Source organism: Medicago truncatula, chromosome 6 (genome assembly GCF_003473485.1).
Source record: "Medicago truncatula cultivar Jemalong A17 chromosome 6, MtrunA17r5.0-ANR, whole genome shotgun sequence".
Classification (NCBI taxonomy): domain Eukaryota; kingdom Viridiplantae; phylum Streptophyta; class Magnoliopsida; order Fabales; family Fabaceae; genus Medicago; species Medicago truncatula.
The window spans coordinates 21813504-21841478 of NC_053047.1; the positions used below are offsets into that span (position 1 = coordinate 21813504).

Consider the following 27975-nt stretch of genomic DNA (forward strand, 5'->3'; position numbering starts at 1 on the left):
TATGGATACATATTCTAAAGTCCAAGTATCTATTGTATCTCTTTGTCCTTGACATGATATCTCTGTGAAAAGCTCTGAAAGAATCATTTCTTTGTACTTTGAAGATCTTAATAGCTTCCGAGTCAAATAAAATATGGCCACATGATCTTCAATAATTGATCAATTAATGATGTATGCATGAACGAAGTGGACCATGCAGATGATCATTAGGACCCATCGATGTCTTGGAGTGCTCTGCACATATAATGAGTTTTGGTAATAATATGTTAACCAAAATAGTTGCTTGATTTCTTAAAATCTTAATCAACTTGTCTTGTGCTTGATGACCATTTGTCATTACCTTAAAGATAGTTGCACGTCTTTAATTTCTCTTATAATATCATGCATGATCATAGACATAGGTATATGACAAAGTGTTCCTTTATTATTAGTCTTGTTAGTGTCAAAACATAATACAAAGATGTTGTTATTTGAATATAAACGGTTCTATCACATTTTTCTTCCGATAGGATTCTGCTAGATTAGCAAAGTGAGGTTTTTAGAGTGTCAGACGAAACCTCTTTTTCTCTTAGCGAATTGCCAACTTATCCAAGTAGATTTAAACTGCCATAGTTTTATAGGCGACGTACTTCATTTGCGGGGATTTTTTCCCGGGATTCAAGACTTGAGTCTCTAACCGGAAGATTTTCCTTTGATCTTTCTGTTTTGGCCCCTTAACAAAATAAAATATAATCTAACTCTCCAAGTACTGTCCCTTTTGCAGTTTTGATCCCAGTCCAATTTTATCCAAGTCAATGCTGACGTGGACGCCACCGTATGTAATTTTTATTTTTTATTTATTTTTTAAAATATTTTTTATTTAAAAAAATAAAAAAACAATATTTTTTTTAACTTCCAAATTAAACCAAATTTATTTTGAGAATCATTAATACAATTGAAAAAAAAATAATCGAATATTAAAACTTTTAAAAAACCATAATCGATCCAAATAGTTAAATTGATCTGATCCATTAAACCGAACCGAATCACACTAACTGAACCAAATCATTTCAGTTTTTGATTGTTATTAACGATTAGGTTTTTTTTGGTTCAGTTCGGTTCAAAGTTTTGTTTTCACCCAAAATAAAAAAAGGAAAATGTTACATAGACACCCTTTATTTCCATACACCTTTGTACACCTTATATTCTAGGAAGAGAGAAGAGGAGAGGAAAGAGAAAATACCTTTATACACCTTATATTCTAGGAAGAGAGAAGAGGAAAGAGAAAATGTGCTTGTGCGGGGTCCATGTGACCACATGTCAGATTTTTGTGTGGATGTCGAGGGATGTATTGCAACCTATGTCTATGAATCATAACTCATAAAAAAATACAGAAGTATCAAAATCCGACAGTGTAACCAACCAATAAAAATCCAACAAACAGTAGTTACCGTTTTACCACCATCATACACACACACACACACAGTATAACCGAAGTAGATAACAGGATAAGGAACATTTTTGCAAACATTCGCAAAAAGCAAAGCCTTGTGGCTTGTAACAATGGCTTCTTCAGTTACCTCTTCGTTTCAACTAAGGTTCAAACAAACACCCTTAATTTCACTATTTCTCTTTCTCTTTCTCTTCTTTACTCTACTTGTTCAAATCTCATTCTTCATTCTCTTCAATTTGAACCATTTTAATCATATAAATAAGTTTCATTTCAAGTTTTTGTTCAATAATTGTTATATGGTGTTTAATTATTGAATGCAATGAAATAAAAAGTACCCTTTTTCTTAAAACACTTAAAGTTTTAAACTTTGAGAAAACCCAATATTTTTTAACTTTATAACTGTTTCAATTTGTGAATGTGGTTTTATTTTTCTGTATTCTTTCTTCAATTCTCAATTGGGTCAAAAGGGTTATAATTATTTGTCGTGTATGTTAAATTTGGTTGTAATGAATCATGATGATGTAGTTGAGGATGATAGTGTTGTAAATGTTTGACGAAATTCAATTAAATGGATGTTGCATTTAAGATGTTTGATGAAATGCTTGTTAGTAGTATAATTTTGTATTTCAGGAATAAATTACTTTGTATTTGTTTTTCACATAGTTAGTGAGGTGATTGTTAGCTTACAGAAAAGATAATTTCATCGAGTGTACTTTCTTGCTATGAAGCACAAATACTAATCGGATTAGACGTGTCCCGGTGTTGGATACGTATTGTGTCCGACACCAACACGACACCGACACATTATTACGTTGAATTATTTCATTTTCTTAAATTATTATCGATGTCCGTGTCTGAGTCTGTGTTTCATGGCTTTCTTAGTAGTAAAACAGGTAATTCTGGATAAAATTATTGTCGTGATTTTGGCAAAAGCTACATTTTGGAACTTCAACAAAATCATGTTGCGGCTGTGATTTCGTTAAGTTCAATGTGATACCAAACATGCTATATCAAAGAAAAGAACAATTGTTTTGGGAAATTGTTGTTTTGTTTGCTTTATTGGTTTCCTTTGCACAAAGATCTTCATGTGAGGCTTTTATTATGTTATAGTAGGATATTGAACATCATTTATCAAAATTGCATTTTTTAATGTTGACCTAAATCACTACGAACTGGAAAGTGGCTTCTAATTGAAGGATAAGATCTAGTTTACCAGGCCCTGTATCTGTTTTAGTCACTCATGAATTTTGGTTTTCTTAATCATTCTTTTATAATTTCTTAGTTACTTGAAAAATTGTTAGTTTCAAAGTAAATATTTTATAAATTCAAGCAGTCTCTCACTAATCATTTGCTTTCCTATTTCAGCAATTTTAAGTCATCTTTTGTTGGCGAGAGAAGTAGGATCAGAATTTCAAGTGCTCCTGCTACTCATGTTGGGTTCTTTAGAAAGACTACCGAATGTAAGGAATCACGTATTGGGAAACAACCAATTCCCGTTCCATCCAATGTAACCATCAAAATGGAAGGGCAATATTTCCATGCGAAAGGTCCTTTGGGAGAACTTTCATTAACTTATCCTCGAGAAGTTAAGGTTGAGAGGCAAGAAGAAGGGGTTTTAAAGGTCAGTAAGGCAGTTGAAACTAGAAGGGCGAATCAAATGCACGGGCTTTTCAGGTACTTCATTTTACTTAACTTTTTTAATTGTTTCATGATGTAGAAAAATAGATGTTGCCAATGAGGATTCACATTCTCTGCTGTAAAAAATATCAGTCAGGCAGTCAAACAAATCGTTTGAGTACATGTCGGAGATGAATAGTGGGTTTTCAGTCACTACGCTGTGGTTTGGGTTCAGAGTGAAAACATTGAAAAAGTTCAATCCGACTTAGGCTCAAACGGCTAATTTTAACTTGAGAGCATGAATGCAGGATTTCTCTGACTGCAGAGAATCAAAATCCTTGCCAATAATCATAGCATAACGATAGTTGTAAATTTATAACATTTGATTCATTCATTGGTGTTGCCTTTTCGAGTCGTGACAATGAAAACATTCAAGATATATGTTGTAGTTAGTATTTTGACAACAGTTGTATACTTAACACTGGAAGAAGTGATGCAGAATGGATGACCTTGTTAAGTTATTTTAAATTATGATAATTTATGGGTTTTTATGATAATTGTTATTGAGGGAAGTTTAGATGTTGACTCTATCTTTTACTAGACTTCCACCCGTGTTGCCGCACGGGTCATATACATTGGAAAAAATAATATTAAAATGCAATTTATCAACTACTTATGCAACTACATTAGTAGCCGTATTTATGCAATCACCGTACAATTTTTAACATTCTAGGCATATAGACTTTCTCCCCAATGTTGCTTCCTGATATTACCTTTCTTTCAAGAATATATCTACCCAAATTTGTAATTATCAACCGAGTACCATTACATAGGCTTGCAGTAAAGTCCAAATATCAACTCTCAATTTTAATTTGTGATCCGGAAGACTAAAAGAATTGTGTTAAAAAATTTAGACGATGAACATCATCGGCCTATTGACCATTGAGGTGTGAGCAAAGAGAATCGCAGCTTAAAAAATGGTTAATCAAACATAGAAACAACTCCAATGGAGCTACACTTGTATACTAACGTACATTAAAGTAACTTTAAAATACATGACACATACACTATTGCCATACTATATAACTCAAGAGAGGCTAAAAATCTATTTTGGTATGAGCTTTCTTATACTAAAATAAAAGCATCTCATTAGAATTTGTATTTGATTAGGATTATAGATACCACTTTGGCTACCTATGTTTTCCAGATTTGATATTGATTGAAACAAAATGCTGTCTCTGGAATGCCAAGTATTTAATGCTTGGGATTCTAGCGAATTCTTCTTATTGGAATTCTTGCTGCACGTGTTATTTTCCTAGCCTTTTCTACAAGTAGTTATTTTGAAGTTTTTCAGAAGGAGAAAGAAATGGAAGTAACTAATTGTATTGGTAGGTTCCATTGAATTTGACAGGAACCAGATTCAATAGAAACAGAAAACAATATTGTTGATTCCATAAACATGAACAATTAGAGAAGATGACCCCAGCAATCCTAAGAGCTAATCCCGTGAATGATGACACTCTCTCTTCCCAACCTACCTAATAGTTGCTCCCTTGATAGCTCTATCCTTGTAACTATGTTCTGTCCTGGTATGTTTGGATGGAGGATATTTGAAGACTAGGTCTATATTTTTGTATGTATGGGTAGAATCAATAATTTCACCTTGGTTAAGCACTGCATCACAATATTGCTTCATGTAAATATAAATACTAGTTTATGTCTTATATTTGTCTATGTTTTCATATTTAACTTTGTGTGTTGTGCAAATAAACGTTTTTAGGACACTTACGGACAACATAGTGGTTGGAGTATCTAAAGGTTTTGAAAAGAAACTTCAACTTATTGGTGTCGGTTATCGTGCTACGGTAGAAGGAAACGAAGTAGTGTTGAATCTTGGATTTTCTCATCCTGTTAAGATGACAATCCCTGAAGGCCTCAAAGTGAAAGTAGACGAAAACACCAGAATCACAGTTAGTGGATATGACAAGTCTGAGATCGGGCAGTTTGCGGCTTCGATTAGAAAATGGAGACCTCCAGAACCCTACAAAGGTAAGGGTATCAAATATGAAGATGAAGTTGTAAGGAGAAAGGAAGGAAAAGCAGGGAAGAAGAAGTGATGTAGAGTCTCAGTTTTCCTTTTTAAATTTATCTCTCGTGGTTTTTCATTGTTTGATAGTAATGGAAATTATATATCTACCGAGCAAAAGAAATTCATATTTATTTTGTAAGCTAGAATCATTTGTTTTTATGAAAGTCAAAGCATGCTATCCCATAAGTCACTTAATTGGTATCTACAAGGATAATAATGTGGAAGGGTCAGAGTTTGAACCTTGAATTCCCTTCTTCTTCACACTGTGAATCCAGCCAGTAGAATTTGAGTTATGTTAGATTTCTCACCATTAAAATTAATTTGCATACTTTGCGAGCAATTTTGGTGTTTTACCACTATGGATTTAGATTTATTTTAAGTAGTTTAATGACTGGAAATTCACTTTATAAAGTGAATGAATAAGATGTCCAAGATTTGAACTCCGACCCTCTTTCATATCACATGCAATGTCCCTATCAATTTATAGTCATAGGGATGAATTTAGATTTCTTTTATTGGAAATTATAAAAAGATTGATTATGTTGTTTAGTAAGTTTGGTACTTTTTATGTTATTTTTGTATAACGAAAAGCATATTAAATCACTTTTAGTTAGAAGCTTTTTTTAGATTTTTTAAAATCTATAATGGATGAAAATTCGTAAGTATTTATATTTCTTTAAAAGAAAAATCATAACAAAAAAATCCTTAGATTGTTGAGTTGTACTTTCTTGTGTGTGGTTGATCTGCTAAACAATAAGTACCGAATAAAATAACACAAGACATAACAACACACGACAAATTTATATTATATTGAATAATTTTTTATCTTATATATTTTTTGGTAGACAAAAAGTTATTTTCGTAAATTTTTTTTTTTTGTAATATTAAAGTTTCTCTTTTCCCTTTCTCCCTTGTGAGCCATCACCAAAATCCTAGTTTCTTCTCCTTCATCCACCAAAGTTAGGGTCAATTTTTGACCCAAAATCATCTCTCTAGCTCGTTCTTCTCTTTCCCTTTTATTGAAATAAGTGATTTTCACACCTATTTCGTTTTTTATTTTGTGATTTCGTCGTCTTCGTGCGACGTTGGTTTGTTCGTCGTCTTTGTGCGACGTTGTTTGTTTTTCTTGTTTCTCTCAGGTATTTGATCGGTTCAGATTGTCAGATCAGCTTCGATTTAGTGCAGATCCAATCAATGACTTTGGCGTCATCCACGTTGCAGATCCGGAGACATGGTTATTCCGGAGATTTAAATATAGTCACATGCGTAGGCATTTGTACTTTGTCATTTTATGCTATTAACATGGATGATGTGAGCATGTTCACAGATTCATCCTTTTTGTTTTTAGCGAATTTGCATTACATCGATGTACTCTATCAATTTAAAGGCTTAATACATGCTTTGGTCTCTTAACTTATTTTTAGCTACGATTTCACTCTCTTAGTAATGCCTTTACCTTGAGAAAATTGTTTTTGTGCGCACGTTATGGACTCAACGCCTGCACTGATTTTGTTTTATTCGAACTTACTTCACTAGTTCATTTTGATATTTTCTCATAGTATTATTTTTTATGTTTCACCATACTACGTATTGTTTACTACCCATTTTTGGGTTCTTCGAAGTACAAGGTTTGTTTTCTTTCTTTCACCTTTTAAAATTCCCCACGTTTGCCGCTGTAGTTGCTAATCATTTTAAAGGATGGTTAGAATGTTTTTTTGCCAGCAAATTCTGTTGAGATGATACAAAATGTAACCTCGTGATGAATAACACAATTGGTCATATTTTGTCTACCTACATAACAAATCATAGATACGTTAGGTTATCGACAGTTGATTTTCTCATGGACAGTAGACTCATGTATAATGTGTAACATATTGTTAACACCAAAAATGAAATATTTGGTCGAACTCACGATTATGTTTTTGACAAGGCAGATGGATTATTTCGACATGCTGCAAAGTACAAAGGGATTTCGACCAAGAGCATGCGGACTTCGACACGCCGTGTTTTCGACAAAGTGATTTAATATATTTCATGCATGTGGTTAATGAAGCCCCATCAATTTATCAAGTGATTGATTTGTGTGGGGGAAAGACTTAGTGAAATAAAGAATTTCTTGGCCATGTATTGGTTGGAACGTGAGCTTCAAGATCCATCCTTATTCAAGATCCAATGGCTAAATTCTATTATTATGACTTGGAGTATTTCAACGTGAAAATGGTGGCAATAATAATATTAAGGCAAAGTCGAACATGCGGTGACAAACAAGCTTGAAGTTTATTGAAGTTATTTTTTAATGTCTTGTGATTATGCCAAGTGTAGGGCTCTAAGTATAGGAAGTTGTTGGTAGTTTTTTCTACAAAGTCTATATATATCAGTTTGTAATAATAACAATGGGTTGGTTTCTTGATTTCAGAAAACTCTGTAACACCCACGCCATGGGAGCAAACAGGTTCAAGAGTGGAGAGATTGACAGATTCCGACCACCCTTTACATTCCTACAATTTAATATCAATGTTCTTGTTTTACTTTCCTTTTTCTTTTGCATTTCTTTTCATCTCTATTCTATTTCTTCTTCTTTTTAACATGCTCACTTGAGCAATTTTCTATCATGTTGTCATGAGACAACTTGTTATTACAAGATGTTGGAAGCAATTCTGACATTAATGTTCTTAAAGAATGCATGAAGTGATGTCATAAACCGCGGGGCTTGAACGATCCCCTTTAAAAATACATTTGTCACCATCGATCGACATTTATGTCCTAAAATCATTGATGGATAATGAAGTTTACATTACAAAAAGTCGGTGTAAACACATATACAACGACGACAACAACAACAACCAAGTCTTATGTCAATTAGTAGAGTAATGTTCCTTCACATATCATTTTAATACGGTATTTAATCGTTTTCTTCTTTTTTGCAGCTATGATTCGGCTGCAATCTTGAAACTGGAAAATCATTGGGTGAGTGGCCCTATAGTTTATTATGTTTTCAACAGTCTTTTTTTCTGGTTGTTTGTTCTCAATATTTGTTGGTGGGTGCTGATGCTTCGGATGGTTATTGCTCAAATCTGCGCAAAAGGAAAAGCTAGTGAAGATATTCGATCAGGGAAGTTAAACATTGATTGCATATAATGCCTTCTATTATGCATAACATCAGCAATTATCACATTTCATTCAATCAATCTTGATGTGGAAGATCCATCTATATAGCCATAGCAATGGCTTTGGTCCGTAAATAGTTTCTTAACAATTTCTTATATATGCAGATTCTGAAGATGAACACGAAGAATGAGCATGAAAATAAGATCGGATAATGTCTCACTTTGTTCGACATGGTATCAAATTTTTTACACGCACCTAGGCATGTTATATATTGTCACATTTTATGTAATGACTGTAAAATTCACGAAAACTAGTGTATGTAAACAAGAAACTCCTTGTACGTATTATTTATGCTGCTAATATATCATAAAATTGTGTAGAAATGTTCAATACATATGAAAATTTGAGCCCCTCTTTCTTTTGGTCACTCAATCAACCAATGTATGTAATTTATTAAGCTACCATTACATTAAATCTGAGGCCAATGTGTGAGAGTTTCTCTATAGGCCAAATATGTAGAACTGCTTAAAGGTCAGCTTCTCTACTAGCATTTCAATGTTTGAGGTCAAATCCTGTCATGATTGCTTACAAATTTACAATGTGATTAAATAGAATATATTTGACTTTTTGCTTCAAAAATAATATATTTAACTTTTATTTGACTCTTGTACATTTAAAATGTGTGAATTCAGCCACTAAGTTACTCGATGATAAAATATATTTTGATTTGAGTAAGAGATGTACCTATATTTTATTGTCCGACCAATCTAAAATGAGATTATCTTCGGTGAAAAAAATACCCATGAGAAACCGGGAAAAAAGATATTTATATTTTTTATTGTTTTCCCCCACTATAGTGCTTATTTAACACCCCTTTTGTATTTTGACAAACATCTCTTTTGACAAATGGAACATTAAACAAAAATAAATTGCGAGAGGCCATACAATATATAGATTTAATGGAACTTCATTGATGTCATATGTTTCCTTTCACCAGATGAAGTTTCCCGACATATGGGAATTCGCCAACGAGACTTTTAAGCGAGAAGAGACGTATCTGCTGCCAGTAATCATGCATCGAAGATCCAATCATCGATAGTCGTCAAATAACTTGGCGTTGGTGGAAACTCGACGTCAAATCACATGAGTTCAACCTAAATGGGATCAATAGAACCAAAAAGTCATTACGCCGATTTATCGACCAAGGACGGTAAACTAAAAAACGACAGCAATAAATTGAGCTAAAAATTGACATGTGGGAAGTTGATGTGCAACAAGTTGGTAACTTTTCTTTGGAACATTGTCAATGTGAGATCCGATCAAATTAACTATATCATTTGGGAAGGAACTTGTGTGTCCATCCTTAATGGGGCACGTTTTGATAATGGCCATACTGGAGTAGATGAACTGCAACGAATTACACATGACATGAACCACGTAATCTATATTTATATAATATAAATATCTATATAATATAAATTTAGGACCCATTTCATAGACTTTTATGGAAATGAATTACTATTGTTTTGGTGTTGCCACATGTCCCTTTCTTTTTTACAAATGTTCTCACCATATTGATCCTCACAAAATGCTCTCACCACAATCATCCTCACATATATTTGTATTTAATGTTCATGTATAAAAGGAAGTTTTACAATATCAAATTCTATTACTTGAATTTATATTAGAAATCAAACATTTCGAATTTAAAAACTACAAATTTGAATCAAATAATTTTCTTTTAATAATCAAATAGTTTAAATTAAAATTCTTTCAAAAAAGATAGTTTGAATTAAAATATTTGAATTCAAAGATTAAAATAAAACAATTGATTGAATTATTCAAATTTGTTTTTTATTAATAATAACGCATAATAGTGTTTATTAAAAAAAAAACACCAAATAATGTTAGACATTTCTTACTTTTTATTTTCGTAATAATGATATTAATGGTATTAGACAAATTATTATTTTTTTAATAAAATAGCGTTTCAATTAAATTTCTTATTAAGTGTGTTGCTCTATTTCATTTTTTTTTGAGTGATAAAAATTTAATTGCTCATTATTAGCGTGCCATTGCTATGATATTTTCTCATTTTAATCACTCTAAACACCAAATTGAGTAATAACCTTCGTCCTGCTCTATTTCAATTTTCGGTGTTTATTGCTCATTAAAATTTACGTTATTCTATTTCCATTAATTGCACACTTATTATTTATTTATTTTTTGTGAAAGGTGACCTTAAGTATTTTTAATGCGATATATTGCACACTTAAGTTATTCTATTTCCATTAATTTACGTTATTCTATTTCCATTGATTGCACACTTATTAAGTGACATTTCTCTATTTCAATTTTTTTTTTTGAGCGATAAAAATTTAATTGCTCATTAAATGCTATTTCCATTGCTATGATATTTTCCCATTTTAACCGTCCATTTTTTTTCAAATTCATATTGTTTAACAAAAATAATAATTATTCCTTCAGAAAAAAGTACTCCGTCACATTTTAAATGACATAATTTAAATGACATAAAATAAATAATATAAATCGGTAACAAAAAAGTACTCCGTCACATTTTAAATGACATAATTTAAAAATATGCATTGTTTACATAATATAATTTGATCGTATTTTTGTACTAATATATAAAGACAAAATATAGCATATAAAATGTTGGATTCGTCTCGATTAATATTTTTAAAATACCAATTTTTCATAATGTTTTTAATAGATTATTAAAGATGTTTACAGATGGAGTAATATAGACCGTTTCATTAAGCAGAAGTCTTCAAAATATCTTCGTAATTTATTATCGCCGAATAAAACAAATAAAAGGCTTTAATGACATTGTTTATTTTATTTTGACATATTAATGACGTTGTTATTACTACATTAAAATTAGTACGCCTTCACTAACAAAAAAATCAGTACACCTTTCGTCTCATTTTTATTATGATTATAAAGCAAGGATGTTAAATTTTACTTGACAACATGAGCCATGTCGTTTTGTAACAAAAATAAAAAAAGAGCTATGTCGTTTTCACAATTAACTAATATTAGTCAAATTATTTTCTACATTCATGAAAATATTATACATTTGGTTTTTGAACACATTTACAATTTTTTACACATTTAAATAAAAAAAATTAAATAGAGATGTACATCATGCGTATTTTTTTTTAATAAAGATGTACATTATGAGTATTTGTTTCCCCTAAAAAAATCATGAGTATTTTTTTTCTTTCTAATTTAATCATACAAATTGTTGATAATTAATGTACCATTTAATTGTCAATTACTACATCCGTAGAATTTTTTTTGTGATTGCTTCATACATGTTGGCTATAAATATTGTGTTTGAGGCTCACACTTTTTACACCATTTTAAGTTACAACTCACAATTTTCATTTCACTGTTATACATTGTACTTTTTTGTTTTCAACATTCTCACTCAATTTCGAGATTCATGCTTTTTGGTTTCAACATTCTAACTCAATTTCGAGATTCATACTAAAATTTTGAAATTTTTTTCGAGATCATTCTTTTATTTTATTCATTTTTACTTCTTATTCTCATTTTTTTCTTCTTAGATCTAAGTCTTAAGACCGGATCAATTTCTAATATTTTTTCATAGGTACAACAATTAAACAAACTTTTCTCTGTTTTTCTTTGTCAATTATTCTTGATCATTATTCACTTTCTATTTAGTTGTTGCAGAAGTGGATCTCAAACGTTGAATGTGATGAAAGAATCAACAAATGGTGTGAACTCTAAAGAAATTGGAATAAACCCTTTGATTAGAATGGATGTATTTTATTAGTTTTTTAAACAATGATTATTCTTTTGTACAACAATTCATCTAATTAATTTTAGAGATATAACCTGTTTTGTAAATGATAGATATTTCACATTTCAAACAGCAGTGTTTCTATAGATTAATGATTATGTTGTACTTTCAACTTTGATGTGCAACTACGAAAAAATGTTGTAAGAATTGTCATATGTTCATTACGAATTTTTTCTTAATATTATAATATTGATAAGATCTAATTAATTGTATATTATAGAAATTTGTTATTCAACGAAATTAATGAGCTCCAAAATACAATTATAGATCTTCTTTTTAAGAGACATGGAACATCATGGTTCAAATCCTTCACTCTATGACTTTGTGTGGGACATGAATAGAGACAAACTTTCTAAATCTTTAGAAGGTTTTAATGAATCAATAAAATTGGCTTGCAATTTTGATTTTTAAAATTTTGAACTTTTTAGTAGTTTACATTATTGGTGATTTGTTCAATTTTTTGTTGAATTTTAGATTTTTTTTATGATTTTCAATTTTAGTTTTTTAATAATATTTGACGTTAAAATTGAAAACTGTTCCATCTATAATCAAAATTATCAAGATTGGTTTTTTTTTCCATACCATTTTGTTTCATCCGATGGTAATAATCTTCATTGAAATGAGTAAAATAATATCATTAAAATAAAACAATATAAAATACTATCCTTCAATAAAAAAAATATTATTGAACCGTTTTTTTTTTTGTCAAAAAGAAGTTATTGAACCGTTTTATGTTGATTTTTTTTTATAAGTCAAGAGCAAAATGAGTTTTATCTATATATACATGTATTCTAACCTACATTTTTCCTATGTGTCACCTTACCAATGTTCCCCTTTCTAATTATCCCTTTGTATGCATCTCTATCTCTATATACATGTATTCTAAACTACACTTTGCTTACATGTCATCTCACAAATGCCCCTTTTCTAACTTATATTCTATAAGTATTCACCATGTGGCTCTCTCTTTTCTTTCTTTTTTCCTTTTTTCATTTATTTACTAAATGTTTACATATATTCATTCTTATATTTATTATGTAACTTTTGTAACTTCCCTCCCACTATCCATTCTTATTCTTACGTCTATTCTACCACATGTAGCTCTTTTCTTCAATTTTTTCATCTACCAGTTACAAATTTATTGACTATAATTTATTATATAACGTCCATTTAATTTGAGGAAAATAGTGCTAACTCATTCCTTTAAAAAAAAAAGTATAAAAAGGTGAAGAGATGGATCCCTTTTTACTGTGTAACCTTTTCAGAGTTCAACCTTTTAAAATTCTTCATAGCCTTCCAATTCAACAATAGTATAAAAAAGTCGGATGAGTTAAAATATATATGTGCCTTATATACAACCTTTGTGTATTTAAGCGTGTGAAATTTCAGTCGGAGAGTATTATATTTATTGTATAAGAAGAAGAATGTATTTATCTCAAACATTTGTGGTCTCATCGTAAACTTTTTTTCTCTTCAAATTCAACAGGTGAGACAATTGCAGTGCATAGTTTATATTTTTAATTTTAGAACCTAGCTGTTCATACTTGATACAAAAATGTTGCCTTTGCTTCCAATATCTTTCTCCTATGTGGTGTAATTAGTATTTTATATATTGTGTATTTTATATGTTGACTAAAAATCTATTCATAATATACTAGATAAAAAATCGCACACAAAAACTTTGTGAATATAGACAATATACTAGATAAAAAAACTATTCATAATATAAACACGAGGCTCATTTGTTTCTCTAGAAACAAGTGTCAAGGTTGATTTTTATTTATGTCCACCACCTCTGCACGGTTTATGATATGATAATATCATGAAAGCATGCTTGAGTATATTATTAATGGCCAACACAATTAGTGAAATCGGAGCTTGATTTTGTATCTACTGATTAGTATTTAAATTTTTTACTACCATTACCTACCTGCTACTATGGGAAAGAATTCAATTCGTCCATGTATGAAAGAAGACACTGCACGAACATGAAGGACAAAAGATATACCATCAAAACGACACATGGTAGCGTACCTAAAGAATGTAGTAATATATGTTTATGGTTGATTTATAAAAAAGATGTAAAGGTTAATTATTTTTTTATCCTGCCCAAATAATTTGATACAAAAATTATTTGGATTCCACAAAAATAAATTACATGGGATAACAGGAGAAAGCTTAATGACTTTGATAATGCCTTTAAATGAAAAATTAGATGGTGCTTGAATACGAATAAGTGTTGCTATAGCTTACTATGCCAATCAATGTTTATATAAATTATTATTTAGATAAAACTAAGATTCATATAACAAGCTAAGAATGTGTAGCTGGTATATGAATCGAATAAGACATGATTTCTTAGGTTACATGTTTTAAAAATAAAGTAGCTATAAAAACGATGATATATAAAGATCTAAATTCGAATTCAGAATCTCTAATTTTTCTTAGCCAACATTACTTCTATAATATACGAACTCTAAATTATTATTATATTTTAGTCAACATGTATTCTCTTTAATTGAGTGGTACGAGCATGACTTCATAACCTGAATAAATATGGTTTAAATTCATGAGACTATTTAAAATATTGTCAGTGTCATTGTTATCAAAATTATAGTTCCAGTGTTCCCCTATAGTTTAAAAATAATCTATACATTCACAAAAACAAACCAACATTCTTTTTTGTCTCTTGGATCCTTAGATCTGTCTTTAGTTAGTAGTTTTATTCCTTTGTTAATTTAGTCTATAAAATTTATAAGTTTTTTAGGATGTGTTTGTAAATTTGTATCCATTTTTTTTGGTGTATCCATTTGAAACAGTCATAAAAATTAAGTAGATAGATATCATATGCTTTAATTTCTTTTTAAAAAACTATCCTTTTTTTTTCAATATAGCAAATATTCGACAATTTCAATAGTATTTTTTTAAAAGAAAATGCAAACGAGTGTTTTTAAAGTATGTGTTAAAAAGTCTAAAGAATTTTTTTTTTTGAAAATGATGCTTTCAACACATTAAACGTTTAAAAAGTAACAATTTTTACATGAAATTTATAGATTATTTCTAATTTTAAATCATTGACGAAGCCCTTTTTTAAAATCAAAAATTAATTCAATATTATACAAATATTATGGTCAAACCCGTGCAACGCACGGGTTATATACCTAGTGTTGAATTAAAATGGACTATCCATTTATGTCGAACTGTTTTATTCGGAGTGCAGATCTGCTCCATTTATGCAGCTGTCCATTTACCCGATTCTCTTCACTGATGGATGACACGTGGCAACTAAAAATCAGATGGTTAGGATTAAACACATCAATTGATGAAAGCCATAGATAATCAATTCCATCCCTGACCTCCAATCACAGCAACTACTCCTCTTCTCCATTCTCCATCGCTGACCCCAACCATATCCAACTATTTCTCTTCTCTCCACCTGTGATTCTCTCTATTCCTTCTCTGTTTCGTCTCGTCGGAATATGTTCAAATTAATGGCAAGGTTCTTCTTTTTATTCATATTGTTCTTGTCCATCATCATTATTATTTGCGATTTCCTCTTTCAATATAATTGATTTGAACAGCCATGATTTGGGTGTGGTCGGAGTGGGGAGGGAGGTAGTCGTGAGATAGGTGGCGACGGAGGAGTAAAAGAGATGAAAAATTCGTGGAGAAGATGAAGGAGCAGTGGAATGTTGATTTTATTATTTTTAATCTCAACCGTTGATTTTTGATTCGCCATGTGTCACGCATCGGTGAATCGAACCGGAAAAATGGAGCATATAAGCACTGGAGCAGATCTGAACTCATTTTATTCATAATGATATTGATAATCCATTTAGGATATATGGTACACGTTAAATGTCCATTTTTACTCATGGCCGTGCTATCCATTTAGCAATTAAAATATTCCCATCTAACTTTGCATTTTAAGTTAAAGCACAATTCCAAAAAAAATAATAATTTAGAGCACAATTCCTTTAAAAAAAATTAAAGCACAATTATTGCATTATTGTTAACCACAACTTCTAAAGCTAATATTTTACTATTCAATAGACATTATTATTAACCAAAACTTTTAATGCAGTTGAAGTGTTACATATATTTTCAGACACTGTTAATATTTTAATTTTAATAAATAAAATAGAAGATGGTATATTTTAAAAAAAAACAGAGATTAAATTTATTATCGACAAAAAAACATAGACATTTGTTGTTTGTTATAAGAATCAAATAAACCTCACCCTTTTATTTCTTAGACGGATTATCCTACGATTCAAAATATTCACCCTACAAGGTATTTTTTATAATATATATCCTATATTAAACGATATATGTACCTTTCTAAGTATATATTTTACATTAATATTTTTTTAGTAGTTTAATTTTTTTTTTCCAAGTACTAAAATTTATAAGGAACCATTGTTTTAAAGGACATGAGAAAATATTCACCATTCAATGGCCATTACCATTGACCAAGATCTTTAATGAGGAAATATTCACCATTCAATAGACATTAACATTTTATCTGTTGAACAAGTATAAATAAAAATACTTTGATTTTTACCAAGTTGCTTGGACTCAAGTGGCAAGGAGCTCCTTCCAATGACGTGCCTGGGGAATACCAGGTTCGATTTCCAGGGGGAACAACGATTAGCCAGTGCGCATGCCTCTACGCATGAGCCAAATTAGTCGCCCACCTTTGGTGGGTCGAAAACCGGTGCGAAAGCAACAAAAAAAAAATACTTTGATTTTTCTAAAATTTAAATCATTTTTAATCTAAGGTACATATGGTTAAGATTTTGATATTTATTTTTAAATTTTTTAAGATTTTAAATATTATAATTATTTAATATTTTTTTCATATTAAAAGAAACCTATGAAGGAAGACAAATATCTAAGAGAATCATAAGCAATTTAAATGATATGGGTCATGTTAACCGGTGCCCCTGGGGCACGGGCTAAGGAACCTAAAAAAAGAAATTTTTAAAATGAAAATAACATTTTTTATGCTTTTGATGAGTTGACAACACAAGTACCAATGCAATACTTACTACATTTGTTTTCTTAAGCAGTGTCCCGGAGACACCGGTTAACATTACTCCATTTTATCAAATTATAATATTTTCAATAAATATTAATTTTAATGCATACTTTCCTTAACGAGTAATGAAGTTTTTCAAATAAGTCATCTCATTAGTCATTATAATATATAACAAAAAATATTTAATTTTAACGAGAACATTCTCATTATTGTCGAATTTTAATAATTATAATTATAATAATAAATGAAAAATAGAATTTTTTTATAACTATAATTATACATTAATAGATTAAAATATTAAGTATTATCAAAATAAAAAGGGAAAACCAGTCCATTTCATTTTATCACAAGTTGATATAATTTGTTGATTTCTCTTTAATGTCCAAGATCTATCTATCTATTTTCCACCAGACCAAACATTTACAAATGTATTACATTAATATATTATTTGTTGATTTAAAAAATAAAAATTATGATATTTTATCTCATTCTTATGAGTGTGTGGGTGTCCATGGGCGGATGCACCATATGGTTTGGTGTGACTATAATCACACTAAATTTTTCCTAAAAATAAACTTACATGTGAAAGATATCTACAATATAACTATAGAATTGCAAGTTTTAAAAATTGGTCAAACAATTGTGATTATATATACTTGGTGTTTTATACATGTTGTTGCATCCACACCTACTGGTGTTCACAGGATGGATCGGTTCTCATTGTAATCTATTACCCAATGCAATGAAGTTTCGTTAGGTTGGATCAACAAATAATTACACATAACTTTTTAAAAAAAATCTTAAAAGTGTATATAATTAAATGATATTCTATATTATAAAATCTTCAATACTTGGACTAGATTCTAATGTTTAAAATTTGAGCACTTGAATATAATTTAAACACTTTGAATCTCTATGACATGGACCCCGTATTAAAAGTGTGAACACTAGGTAAGTTCATAGAAGAAACACGTTGTAATACCCCGTTACCCAAAAGTAATTAAATAATAATTAAACATACATCAGAGTAATTCCCAAACGGGCATGTCACACTACTATTTCAAAATTTCTTAAATAGATTATATAAACTATTTAATAAATCATCCTTCAAATCATCAATAACATGCAGCGGAACATTTGCATTAAAAGCAACAACAACAACTGTTTAATTCTCCATCAAATTATCCTGGCATAAAAGCCTCATCAAAATAAATTCAAACAACAATAGGGCTACATCAGCAAGTTCCAAAATTGACACATAAGGAATGAAAAATAATAAAGTAATCTCATCCCATACGTATCAGAGCCCTAGACATGACACTTGAGCCACCACCGACTACTCAGGATCACCTGCAAGTTACCCATAGGAAGGGCAACATTTTCAAGCAGAAGGGGTGAGATTCACAACAATAAAATATAGATATTAAAATTCATCAATTGAATCTAACACCCTAAATATAATCAGATCATCATCATATATGTATAAATATATACTTCATCAAACAACATCATCATCATCAAATCAATATGGCAATTACAACCAACAACACCGACTCATGCAAATGACATGACAACACTGCTAAGACAACACCTTAGACTCCTCAATAAATAAAAATATGCATGTGGTACCATATTCAAGGCCGAAGCCCTCACCGCTGTTTGAATGGTTAAAGCATTCATCAGGACATAAGTCCTCACCGTTTTGAACAACAAGGTGTTCCAGGACATAAGTCCTCCCGCTTTGAACGACAAGGCGTTCCAGGGCAGAAGCCCTCCCGCTTTTATGCATATGCGACTGACTCACTTGTGTATATCTACATACAACTCGACCAAATGCATATATATGTACATGACTCACAACTCCGTAATGCAACATCATGTATGACTTAATTCAATAAAAGCATACATCCTAGTCAACAACAATCATCATAATCAATTTAGTAATTTCAGAAAAATGTATAATTACTCATAATCATGCTTAAACATCAATATCATTCATCAGCATTCATTTAATTAACAATCAGCATTCAAAACTGGGCAACTCGCCTCGCGAGCATATCTGCTCGCTATGGCGAACTCAGGAAACGGGTTACTCGCCGTGGCGAGTTCAAGGCGAACTCAAGGCGAACAGAAAAAGGTTGCTCTCGGGAGTTTTGACATTTTCTCACTTAAAACTTCAATTCTAAGCTCCCTATTCATCTTTTTAATCTAAAACTTGCTCCAGTCCTCTCTAAAATCATTTAGGTACACTAAACTAACCAATTTACGGCTTATAACAACAATTTGAAAATCCAAAATTCCTCACAGGTACTCGCCACGGCGAGTTGTCTCACTCGCGAGGCGAGCCATGAAGTTGCTCACTCGCCTTGGCGAACAAGGCTACTCGCGAGGCGAGCGATGAACTTCTGTACGGGCAGAATGCAGGTTTTTCCCAAAAATCCCATTTTCCTCCAATTCACTCCCCAAATTGGTTTACAGATATGAAATGAAAGTCTGTATGCACTCAGAACCCATTTCTAACATCAAAACAACAATTCCTACTCTCAAAACCCATTAATTCACCATAAACCCAATTTTCCCAATTTCATCATAAACCTGTTAAAATCAAAACCAGAATCCAATATCTATACTACTGAAGTAAAACTCACCATTACCTTAATTCAATTGAAAGAAATGCACAACAATTGGTTTCCTTGGCTCTACTTGCTCTTCTCTCCTTATTCTCCCAACTTGACAGTTTTCACGTAAAAATGGTTCTGACTCTTTTCTTTCTTTCTTAACTTCCCTTTATTTCATTTTACTCCCCCTTAATTCTAATAAACCCAATAACTCCCCAAACTCCAAAATAATATTAACTAGTATAGTGACCCGTGCCATGCACGGGGAAATAAAAATCGTTTTTAACAAATATATAGATTTTATTTTATGTTATCTTAAAGTTATAAGTGTAGTTATAATTTAAATTTGAAATGGAAAAACATATCATCTTAATTTTGTATATATTTTGAAATATCTAAACATTGCACATAACGATTAAAGTATATTGATTTATACTTATAATTATTATTTGTAGTATAAGATGTACTTATTGTTAAACTTAGCATATGTAATATTTTTGCAAAAATACGCCGACGTACTGTATATTATTATCTGTTGACTTAATGTATTTTATTAATCATAAAAACTAAAAAAATTGTATATATATATAGTCATTGTCAAATGCATACACCTAGTCTGTGAATGCAAATGTTAATTTTTTTACGGGTGTGTATAAATATAGTTTGGGCTTGATGAGATAAAACCGCAAGTGCACGGTCTTACCGAAGTAGTATGAAAAGAGTATCGTTCCGACAGGGAGTAGTTCAATTTAATTAACCTTTAGAGATGATTAGAAGAGAAGAGAATTGTAAGTTGGGGGTTTTCAAACGGTTGAAAATTAATATAATAAAAGGAGCCTTGGGATCGTTGGTTTCATCTAATTAACAAGTCCTTCTCAAACCAAAACTATAAGCTTATAATGTTATGCTAGACCTGATTTCTCAAGACAGTTTCTCTTATGTTCCTCTAGCAACCAAGCCTATTTCGCTGACTTGATTACTATTAGATTTTGGTTCCTCTAACAACCAAGCCTATTTCGCTGACTTGATTGTTATTAGTTCCCTTGAAGATCGAAACTATATGTCTCAAAGATTGCAAAGCCTATTTCGCTGACTTTGCAATCCTTGTCTGAATTCACTTGTTCGAATATCAAAGCTCCACTTTCGTTTTATGAATTGATATTTGGAATAATGGATAAACAATTATCAAACCCTCCACTTTCGTTTCCATAGTTTGATAATGGTTGATCCATGTTAAAACGATGAATTTAGATAAGAAATTAGGGTTACATAAGATTAAGGCTTAGAGCTTGGTTTGATTAGGATTATGTCATTTAGACCTATCCAACAATCCCAAGACAAGGAGAAGTCTACTCACTCATGTTCATCGTAGACACGGGGGAGAAGAGAGAAAGCATAAAAGTAAATGACAAGAAAATAAAGGAAAAGAAAAGAACTTTAATTAGAAAAGCAATTGTCACTTATTGAATTCCAAGTAAAGATGAATATTTGTGATGGATGGCTACTCTATTTATAGCATTTGTTCGACTTAAAATCTAAGCTATTACATTCTGGCTAAAAATAGAGTAGCTTAAAATCTAAGCAAAAGCAGCAAAAGTGACACTGGAGGGTGGCACGGCCGTGCCAAGCTTCTGGCATGGGGGAGACATATTTTTGTACCTCAATCTTCATATTTTTGCATCCAATCGGCTCCAAGTCCTTTTCTTTTGCTCCAAGACTCAATCCATCCAATATTCATTCCTGAAATAAAATAAAATGCAATTTAAAGTAAACTATCCTAAAAAGGAAATAATACTAACATAAAATAAAATAAAATCTAAATAAAACTAAACTAAAAAGCATATAAAAGTAAGCAATAAATGACTCATCAAACTCCCCCACACTTGAATCTTTGCTTGTCCTCAAGCAAAAGGCATAGACATGGCAGCAACAAAAGGATTAATATATGACACTTTAAATAAAAACTTATGTCTCCCTCGAGGTTTCATTTCAATGTACACTAATCACAACTTCAAGCATTCTTTGTAAACTTATTCAACCCAACAACAAATCTTAAGTGAGTGTATGTGTGTGTAGTCCAACCCTTTTCTTGCTCCTATATAAGATAGATATTATGAGGAACAGGTTCTAACCTTAGCACTAAAATGACCGAGAAAAATCTTTTCTTCATTTCATATAAGAGAAGTGGGAGAGTTGAGATAGACTTGATGAATTTATACATTTGGGGGCTTGTAGATGCCTAGGGGCTATCATTTCACATTGGAAGTCCGTGAGGGGGTATCCTTTCCTCCAAGTTTCTATGATCACCCTAAGTAGTGCTACAACTTGTTTACTTAACTTAGGAAGTTCCTCTTTTTAGAGGGTTTAATTCAAGCACAATTTATTTGAGAAGTCATCACCACATTTAGGAAGTTAATGAGAGGGTATCCTTTCCTCCACGTGTGGTGATATCCTTCCGCCCCATTTCGGTTTACACATTTCATCACTTTAGAATTATTCCCACACAAACTTATACTACTTTTACTCTGAAGATTTTTAAGGGTCCGGGTTACCATTAAAGCTAGAACGTGTTCCTTAAAATACCTACTCATACACTTACTCAAGGATTGCAACTAGGTGCTTTTCTCATTGGAGAATTAATTTCACAATAAAACTTGATGTGGGTATAGCAAGAATACTTATAACACAAGAAATCACTTTCATGTACAAGAAACGACCATTGACGAGACAACAAAAAATTTATGTCATAATAAAATAATAAAAACGAGCTGCTTAATCATGCCTTTCACAATAAAACATAACAAAAGAATAAAGTTCAAGGGAGTTTGGAAACACTACGACTAAAGACACTTTATTAGGCTCCCCCCACACTTAGGAGAAGAATTGTCCTCAATGATTCAAGATAGAAAAATAAAAGAGAAGGAGAGGAAGAAGAAGAAGAAGAAGAAGAAAAAGAAGGAGGAGGAGAAAGAAGGGAAGAGAGGAAGAGGAAAGCTCACATTTTTATCATTGGGGTCCATATGGAGGACCTTGGAGGTGAAAGTGGTGCATCATGTTCTGAAGCATTTGGTTGTTTTCTTCGGATATGCGGTTGCCCCATTGGACATCATTCCTTATTCCCATTAATTCAACACCTTGCCTTTGTTGCTCGGTGCTTATCCTTTCGACCTTGGTATTCATCCATGCCCATCTTGCATTTTCATTTGTTTCACCTTCATCATGGTCATGGTGCTCCTCATCATGGTGCATTTGTGCACCTTCCTCTTCTTCATTATGCTGTTCTATGTGCACCTGTGGGTCATCATTAACATACAACAAATTTTCTTCCACCTCGGTGTTAGTCCGAGATGGGTTAGGCAATAAAATAAAAGTGGGCACATTGAGCTTGAGTGTATAAACAAAGGGGATTCGAGTTTTTATGAAATTCATAGAGATAAGGGTTTCTATGTTCAGCCTATTGTTACCCTCTATCTTGTTTATCCCTTGGTATTCACTCACGCCGAACCGCCGAGCTATGTATGTTATGATACCACCAACTACGATTTCTCCCCTACTATCGGACCTATTTCCTATAAGGGAAAGGTAGTCAAGCAAGTAAAAACAAGTGTTAACGGGGTGGTTGTGCAGCATAGCCCAAAGCATGAAGAGTTCATCACTCCTAGTGTTCCCTAATTCACTCCTTCCCCAAATAGTGCAAGCCATAACCCTTTGAAGGTACCTAAGTACGGGGTTGTGAATGTTGCTAGCTTTGTTGGCACGTGTGTTAAACTGGTCAAGACCTGTAATTCGCTCCCAAAAGGCGGCGGGTTGATAGTCAACCGGTTTTAAATTTTGATCCCAAGAGTCGTGGGTGAACCCCGCATTTGCGAAGCCCATCTCATCACAGAAGTGTTGAAGAGACATCTCATAATCAATATTCATAAGCTGGAAAGAAACTCTATGGTTAGGGTTATCAAAATTCAACCTATCTTTCGTAAAAACAATAGAACTTAAAAATTCATAGGTGAAATTCTCATACCCTCTCATAGGTCTCAACATATCAACCCATCCTAACCTTTCTAGCAGATTAAACACATTATCTTTAATTCCTAGCTTATTCAAGTCATGGTTATCAGGGTACCTGCAAGGATGTAAAGGTTTAGAGATTAGAATTTTGTACCTATCCCTTTGCTTGTTGTCCCTGAAGGTGATGCCATGATTCTTGGCTTGCGCTTTCTTCTTTGGGGGAGGTCCCCCTGATGAGCTTCCAACTTCTTTTCCACTTCTCTTTGAAGCCATTACCTTGACCTTGCTGTAGTGGTGTGATTGCGGTGAGGGTTTGTGTATGGGTTGTTTTGGTGGAAAAAGGTTGGTTTAGTGATGTGGTGAGGGGTTAAGTGAGTTTTAGGGGTTGGGTTATGGAGATTGGTGAAGATTTTCTGGTTTTTGGGTTAGGGTAGGAGGGGTTACAAATTTGGGTGATGTTGGTTTGGATGTATGAAAGTTGTTTTTAAATGGGGGTTTATGATTGGAATGGTGTTTGGGGTTGGTTGAGTGGAGAAATTTTGTGAATTGGTGAGGTTTTGGGGTAGAAATGGAGGTTTAGGGTTTTGTGGCTATGGAGGTTTTAGAGAGAAGTTTGGAGGTAGAGAGATATTTGTGGTGGAGAATGAGGGAGGGAGATGAAGGAAAAACGAGTAAATAGCTCACCTGGGTTGGGCACGGCCGTGCCAACCATAGCACGGGCTGTAACGCTCCTATTTCTATTAAAGCAATTAAACATGCGAACAATACATTTATTCAAGAAATAGAGATTACGTCTTATTCAAAATTCAAAAACCGATAGACATGTATGTAAACCTTAACAATTACAGCGGAATATAAATCAGAGTGATCAAATATATACATGCCATGAGCAAATAAATCATATCCCAAAGGTAAATCTCAAAACCCAAACATACGGGTAGTCATCAACAAAATAATAATCCAAAGGAAAATATAAACAACCTAATCTAGACCGACACGACAAGCCTAGATCATAGCCAACACGACACCGATATCGGAGGAAGCTCCCGATACCCAAGCAAAGACTCACCGAGACTACTCCTGCACAACGTCTACTCACCCATACAGGCAAGTAGGCGGTTAAAACCACTGGGGGTAAGCATTACATTATCATAATCCAGATAATAAACAAATGCAATAATATCATATACTTGAATAATAATAGTCATGCATAAATACTTATATCACAACTTGATAGTTCATATCCACATATATCAATCACATGAACAATTATCCAATCATAAATATTCATTCACAACATCATTCATAGACAATCATTAGCAACATTCATTCATCTCAATTCATCACCAATCACATAATTCACATAGGACTCATGCTATGATATGCACTTATGGACACATAAATGCATGCGGTACCAAATCTCAACAAGGTCGTCACCTTTCGATGCCACTTGCACATCGATTGTAAGGGCTCACACCTGCCTTACAATAATCTCGAAGTAAAAGAGTCATCCCTTTTACAGCAACAACGACTATGATGCATGGACATGTGTAAGGACTCGATAATGCGACAACAAGCACAATTTCAAACTCAATATATAGGACAACACCCAATTATATTGATTATCTCCACAACATTGCATTATCAAGAAAACATGCCCATACACAATTAAATCATAGTATTCACCATCACACTTCAACATAATTATCAATAATCAACAATGTCATGCAACATCAACCATATCACATAGTTTCACCATTTCAAGCATTCTCATATTCCAAGTAATAGGAAAAACAACATCTCATGATAAATATCATATCCAAAATATAATCACTCATTCATACAACTTCACTTAGTCATACAAGAATAATCACAATAACTCACAAAACAATTTGCTAAAGAAACATTTCCGACAAAAATCCAAATCATGTGGCAAACGGCCAACATTGATAATTTTCGAAGCTAGGCAACTTATTCAAGTTTGAAATCCTACAATTCAATCTTAATCAATCATATAAGTATGAGCATAGGCCACTTACGAACTATCGATCATTAGTTCAAAGGTTAGCCTAAGTTCGTATGAGAAAATCCCAAGTTTAAACCTTCCACATTCCCACCCGAAAATCAATTTTGACATGATTAAGACATCGTACCAACCTTACAAGCATTGCCTAAGTCCATAAGAACTGTAGACTAAGCTTGCAACTCCTTTTGTTCATAAAGGCCAAGTTCCAACAATTTCCGAAAAACCGAAACGACACAAACTCAAGTTTCAAACCATTTAGAAAATTAAAGTTCCGACAAAGCCAAACGTGTTCCAGTAGAAAAGTAGGTGAAAACAGCAAAGGAACACTTCAAAACGATCGCCTAGGACCCCTACACGACCACCCCCAAGCACCCGGACACGGAACAACGTTCCCGTTGTCCTGTCATGGGCGCCTGGTGCTAGAGGTGCAGCGCCCAGCGCTGACTCCCTGTAAGTGGGCGCCCAGCGCTCCACTACAGGCGCAGCGCTCCGTAAACGCGCGTTTTCGCGTGTTTTGGCCGCGGGTTTTCGCCAATTTCGATCAAAAATCGAATGTTTAAAATCCTCAATCATCAAAAGTGATCCGAGGCATAACCCGAGGCTCTAACACATCGAACTCGCTCGTTTCGTGGCATTTGTACAAGTTTTGAAATTGTTTTAAAATAATTTTTCTCAAACAATAAGTTTTCAAACAACCACAATTCATCTCTTCAAATTCAACACAATTCACAACAACATCTCAACATAAATCATACCCAAGTCATGAAATGAGATCAACATCAACAATCAACCACAATCATAACATATAATCATACACTCCATCATAATTCAACAACAACATGTCAAATTCATCCATTTTGCACAATTTTCATAACTTTTCATTTTCACATATTTAAACATGTAATTTAACCAACAATCATACAATTATTATCAATTCATGCATACAAATATATCATCAAAGTTGGAGCACGAATTTAGCAACAATTATCCCTTCATTCATTTCAACCCATTTCATCCAAATCATGAAAAATTGCAAAGAATGAACATGATTATGATAAAGACTAACCCCCTTACCTTAGATGAAGATTAGACCAAACCTAGGCTTCAATTTAGCTCCTAAGCTTTCCCAATTGGATTCTTCAAGTTCTTCTCTCCAAATCCTTATCTTCTCTTCCCACTTTCTCTCTCTAGAAATGTTTTGTGAAATGAAATGAATTGTTCTTCTAACACAACCCTAGTGTTATCTCCACTAATGGGCTTAACTTAGTTTCTAGTGGGCTTAACCCATTTCTATTCAAACCAAAAAAATATTACTACACTCCAAACGATATTTTAATTAATAACGGTAAAATGTGACTAACGGTAAAATCTCGACTTTCTCTAGTAACTTAATGAAATAACCATTCTCACTAATTACTAAAAGCAATTTCCACTAAAATTATAATTTTACCCATCCTCACAAAATTACCAAAATACCCTTCTAATACGGTAATCCACGTAAATGCACCCGATGACAATTAAATACACACAAGCACAAATAATCACACACAAACACATAATAAAAGTAATTAAAATAAATCTAGCTAAAAATCGGGCTGTTACAACTCTCCCCCCTAAAAGAATTTTCGCCCCCGAAAATTTACCTGAAGGAAACAATTCCGGATACGAAACCCTCATCCTACTCTCCGGCTCCCAAGTGGCACTCTCACTAGTTGGTCCAACCCAAATCACTTTGACCAAAACAATCTCTTTGCCACGCAAACGCTTCAACTCACGATCCTCAATCCTAACCGGCAAAATCTCAACCGTCAAATTATCCCTTACTTCCAATTCATCCACTTGAACCACATGAGACGCATCATGCACATACTTCCTTAACTGAGACACATGAAACACATTATGAAGATTCGACAAAGACGGTGGCAACGCAATCCGGTACGCTACAACCCCAACCTTCTCAATGACATCAAACGGCCCAACAAAACGAGGAGTCAACTTCCTACACTTCAAAGCACGACCAACTCCGGTCATAGGATTCACCCTCAAAAACACATGATCACCAACTTGAAACTCAATATCCTTTCTCCTCTTATCATGATAGCTCTTCTGTCTACTCTGAGACGCCTTCATCTTCTCCTGAATCATCTTAACCTTTCCTGTAGTTTCTTGCACAACTTCCGGTCCTAACA

General features: G+C 32.6%; 1 protein-coding gene across 1 annotated transcript; it reads left to right on the forward strand.

Annotated features, from left to right (window-relative positions):
* Positions 1-1412: 1412 nt before the first annotated feature.
* On the forward strand, positions 1413-5328 carry LOC25480870 (50S ribosomal protein L6, chloroplastic). The gene is made up of 3 exons (XM_013586647.3): positions 1413-1577; positions 2798-3106; positions 4830-5328. The coding sequence occupies exons 1-3, from the start codon at positions 1543-1545 to the stop codon at positions 5164-5166; spliced, it is 681 nt and encodes a 226-aa protein (XP_013442101.2). The 5' UTR covers positions 1413-1542; the 3' UTR covers positions 5167-5328.
* The last annotated feature ends 22647 nt before the right edge of the window (positions 5329-27975 follow it).

Coding starts and splice junctions, on each gene's coding strand:
- LOC25480870 (XM_013586647.3), top strand. CDS start 1,543: ATGGCTTCTTCAGTTACCTCTTCGTTTCAACTAAG. Junction 1,578..2,797: donor ACCTCTTCGTTTCAACTAAG/GTTCAAACAAAC, acceptor TTCCTATTTCAG/CAATTTTAAGTCATCTTTTG. Junction 3,107..4,829: donor CAAATGCACGGGCTTTTCAG/GTACTTCATTTT, acceptor AAACGTTTTTAG/GACACTTACGGACAACATAG.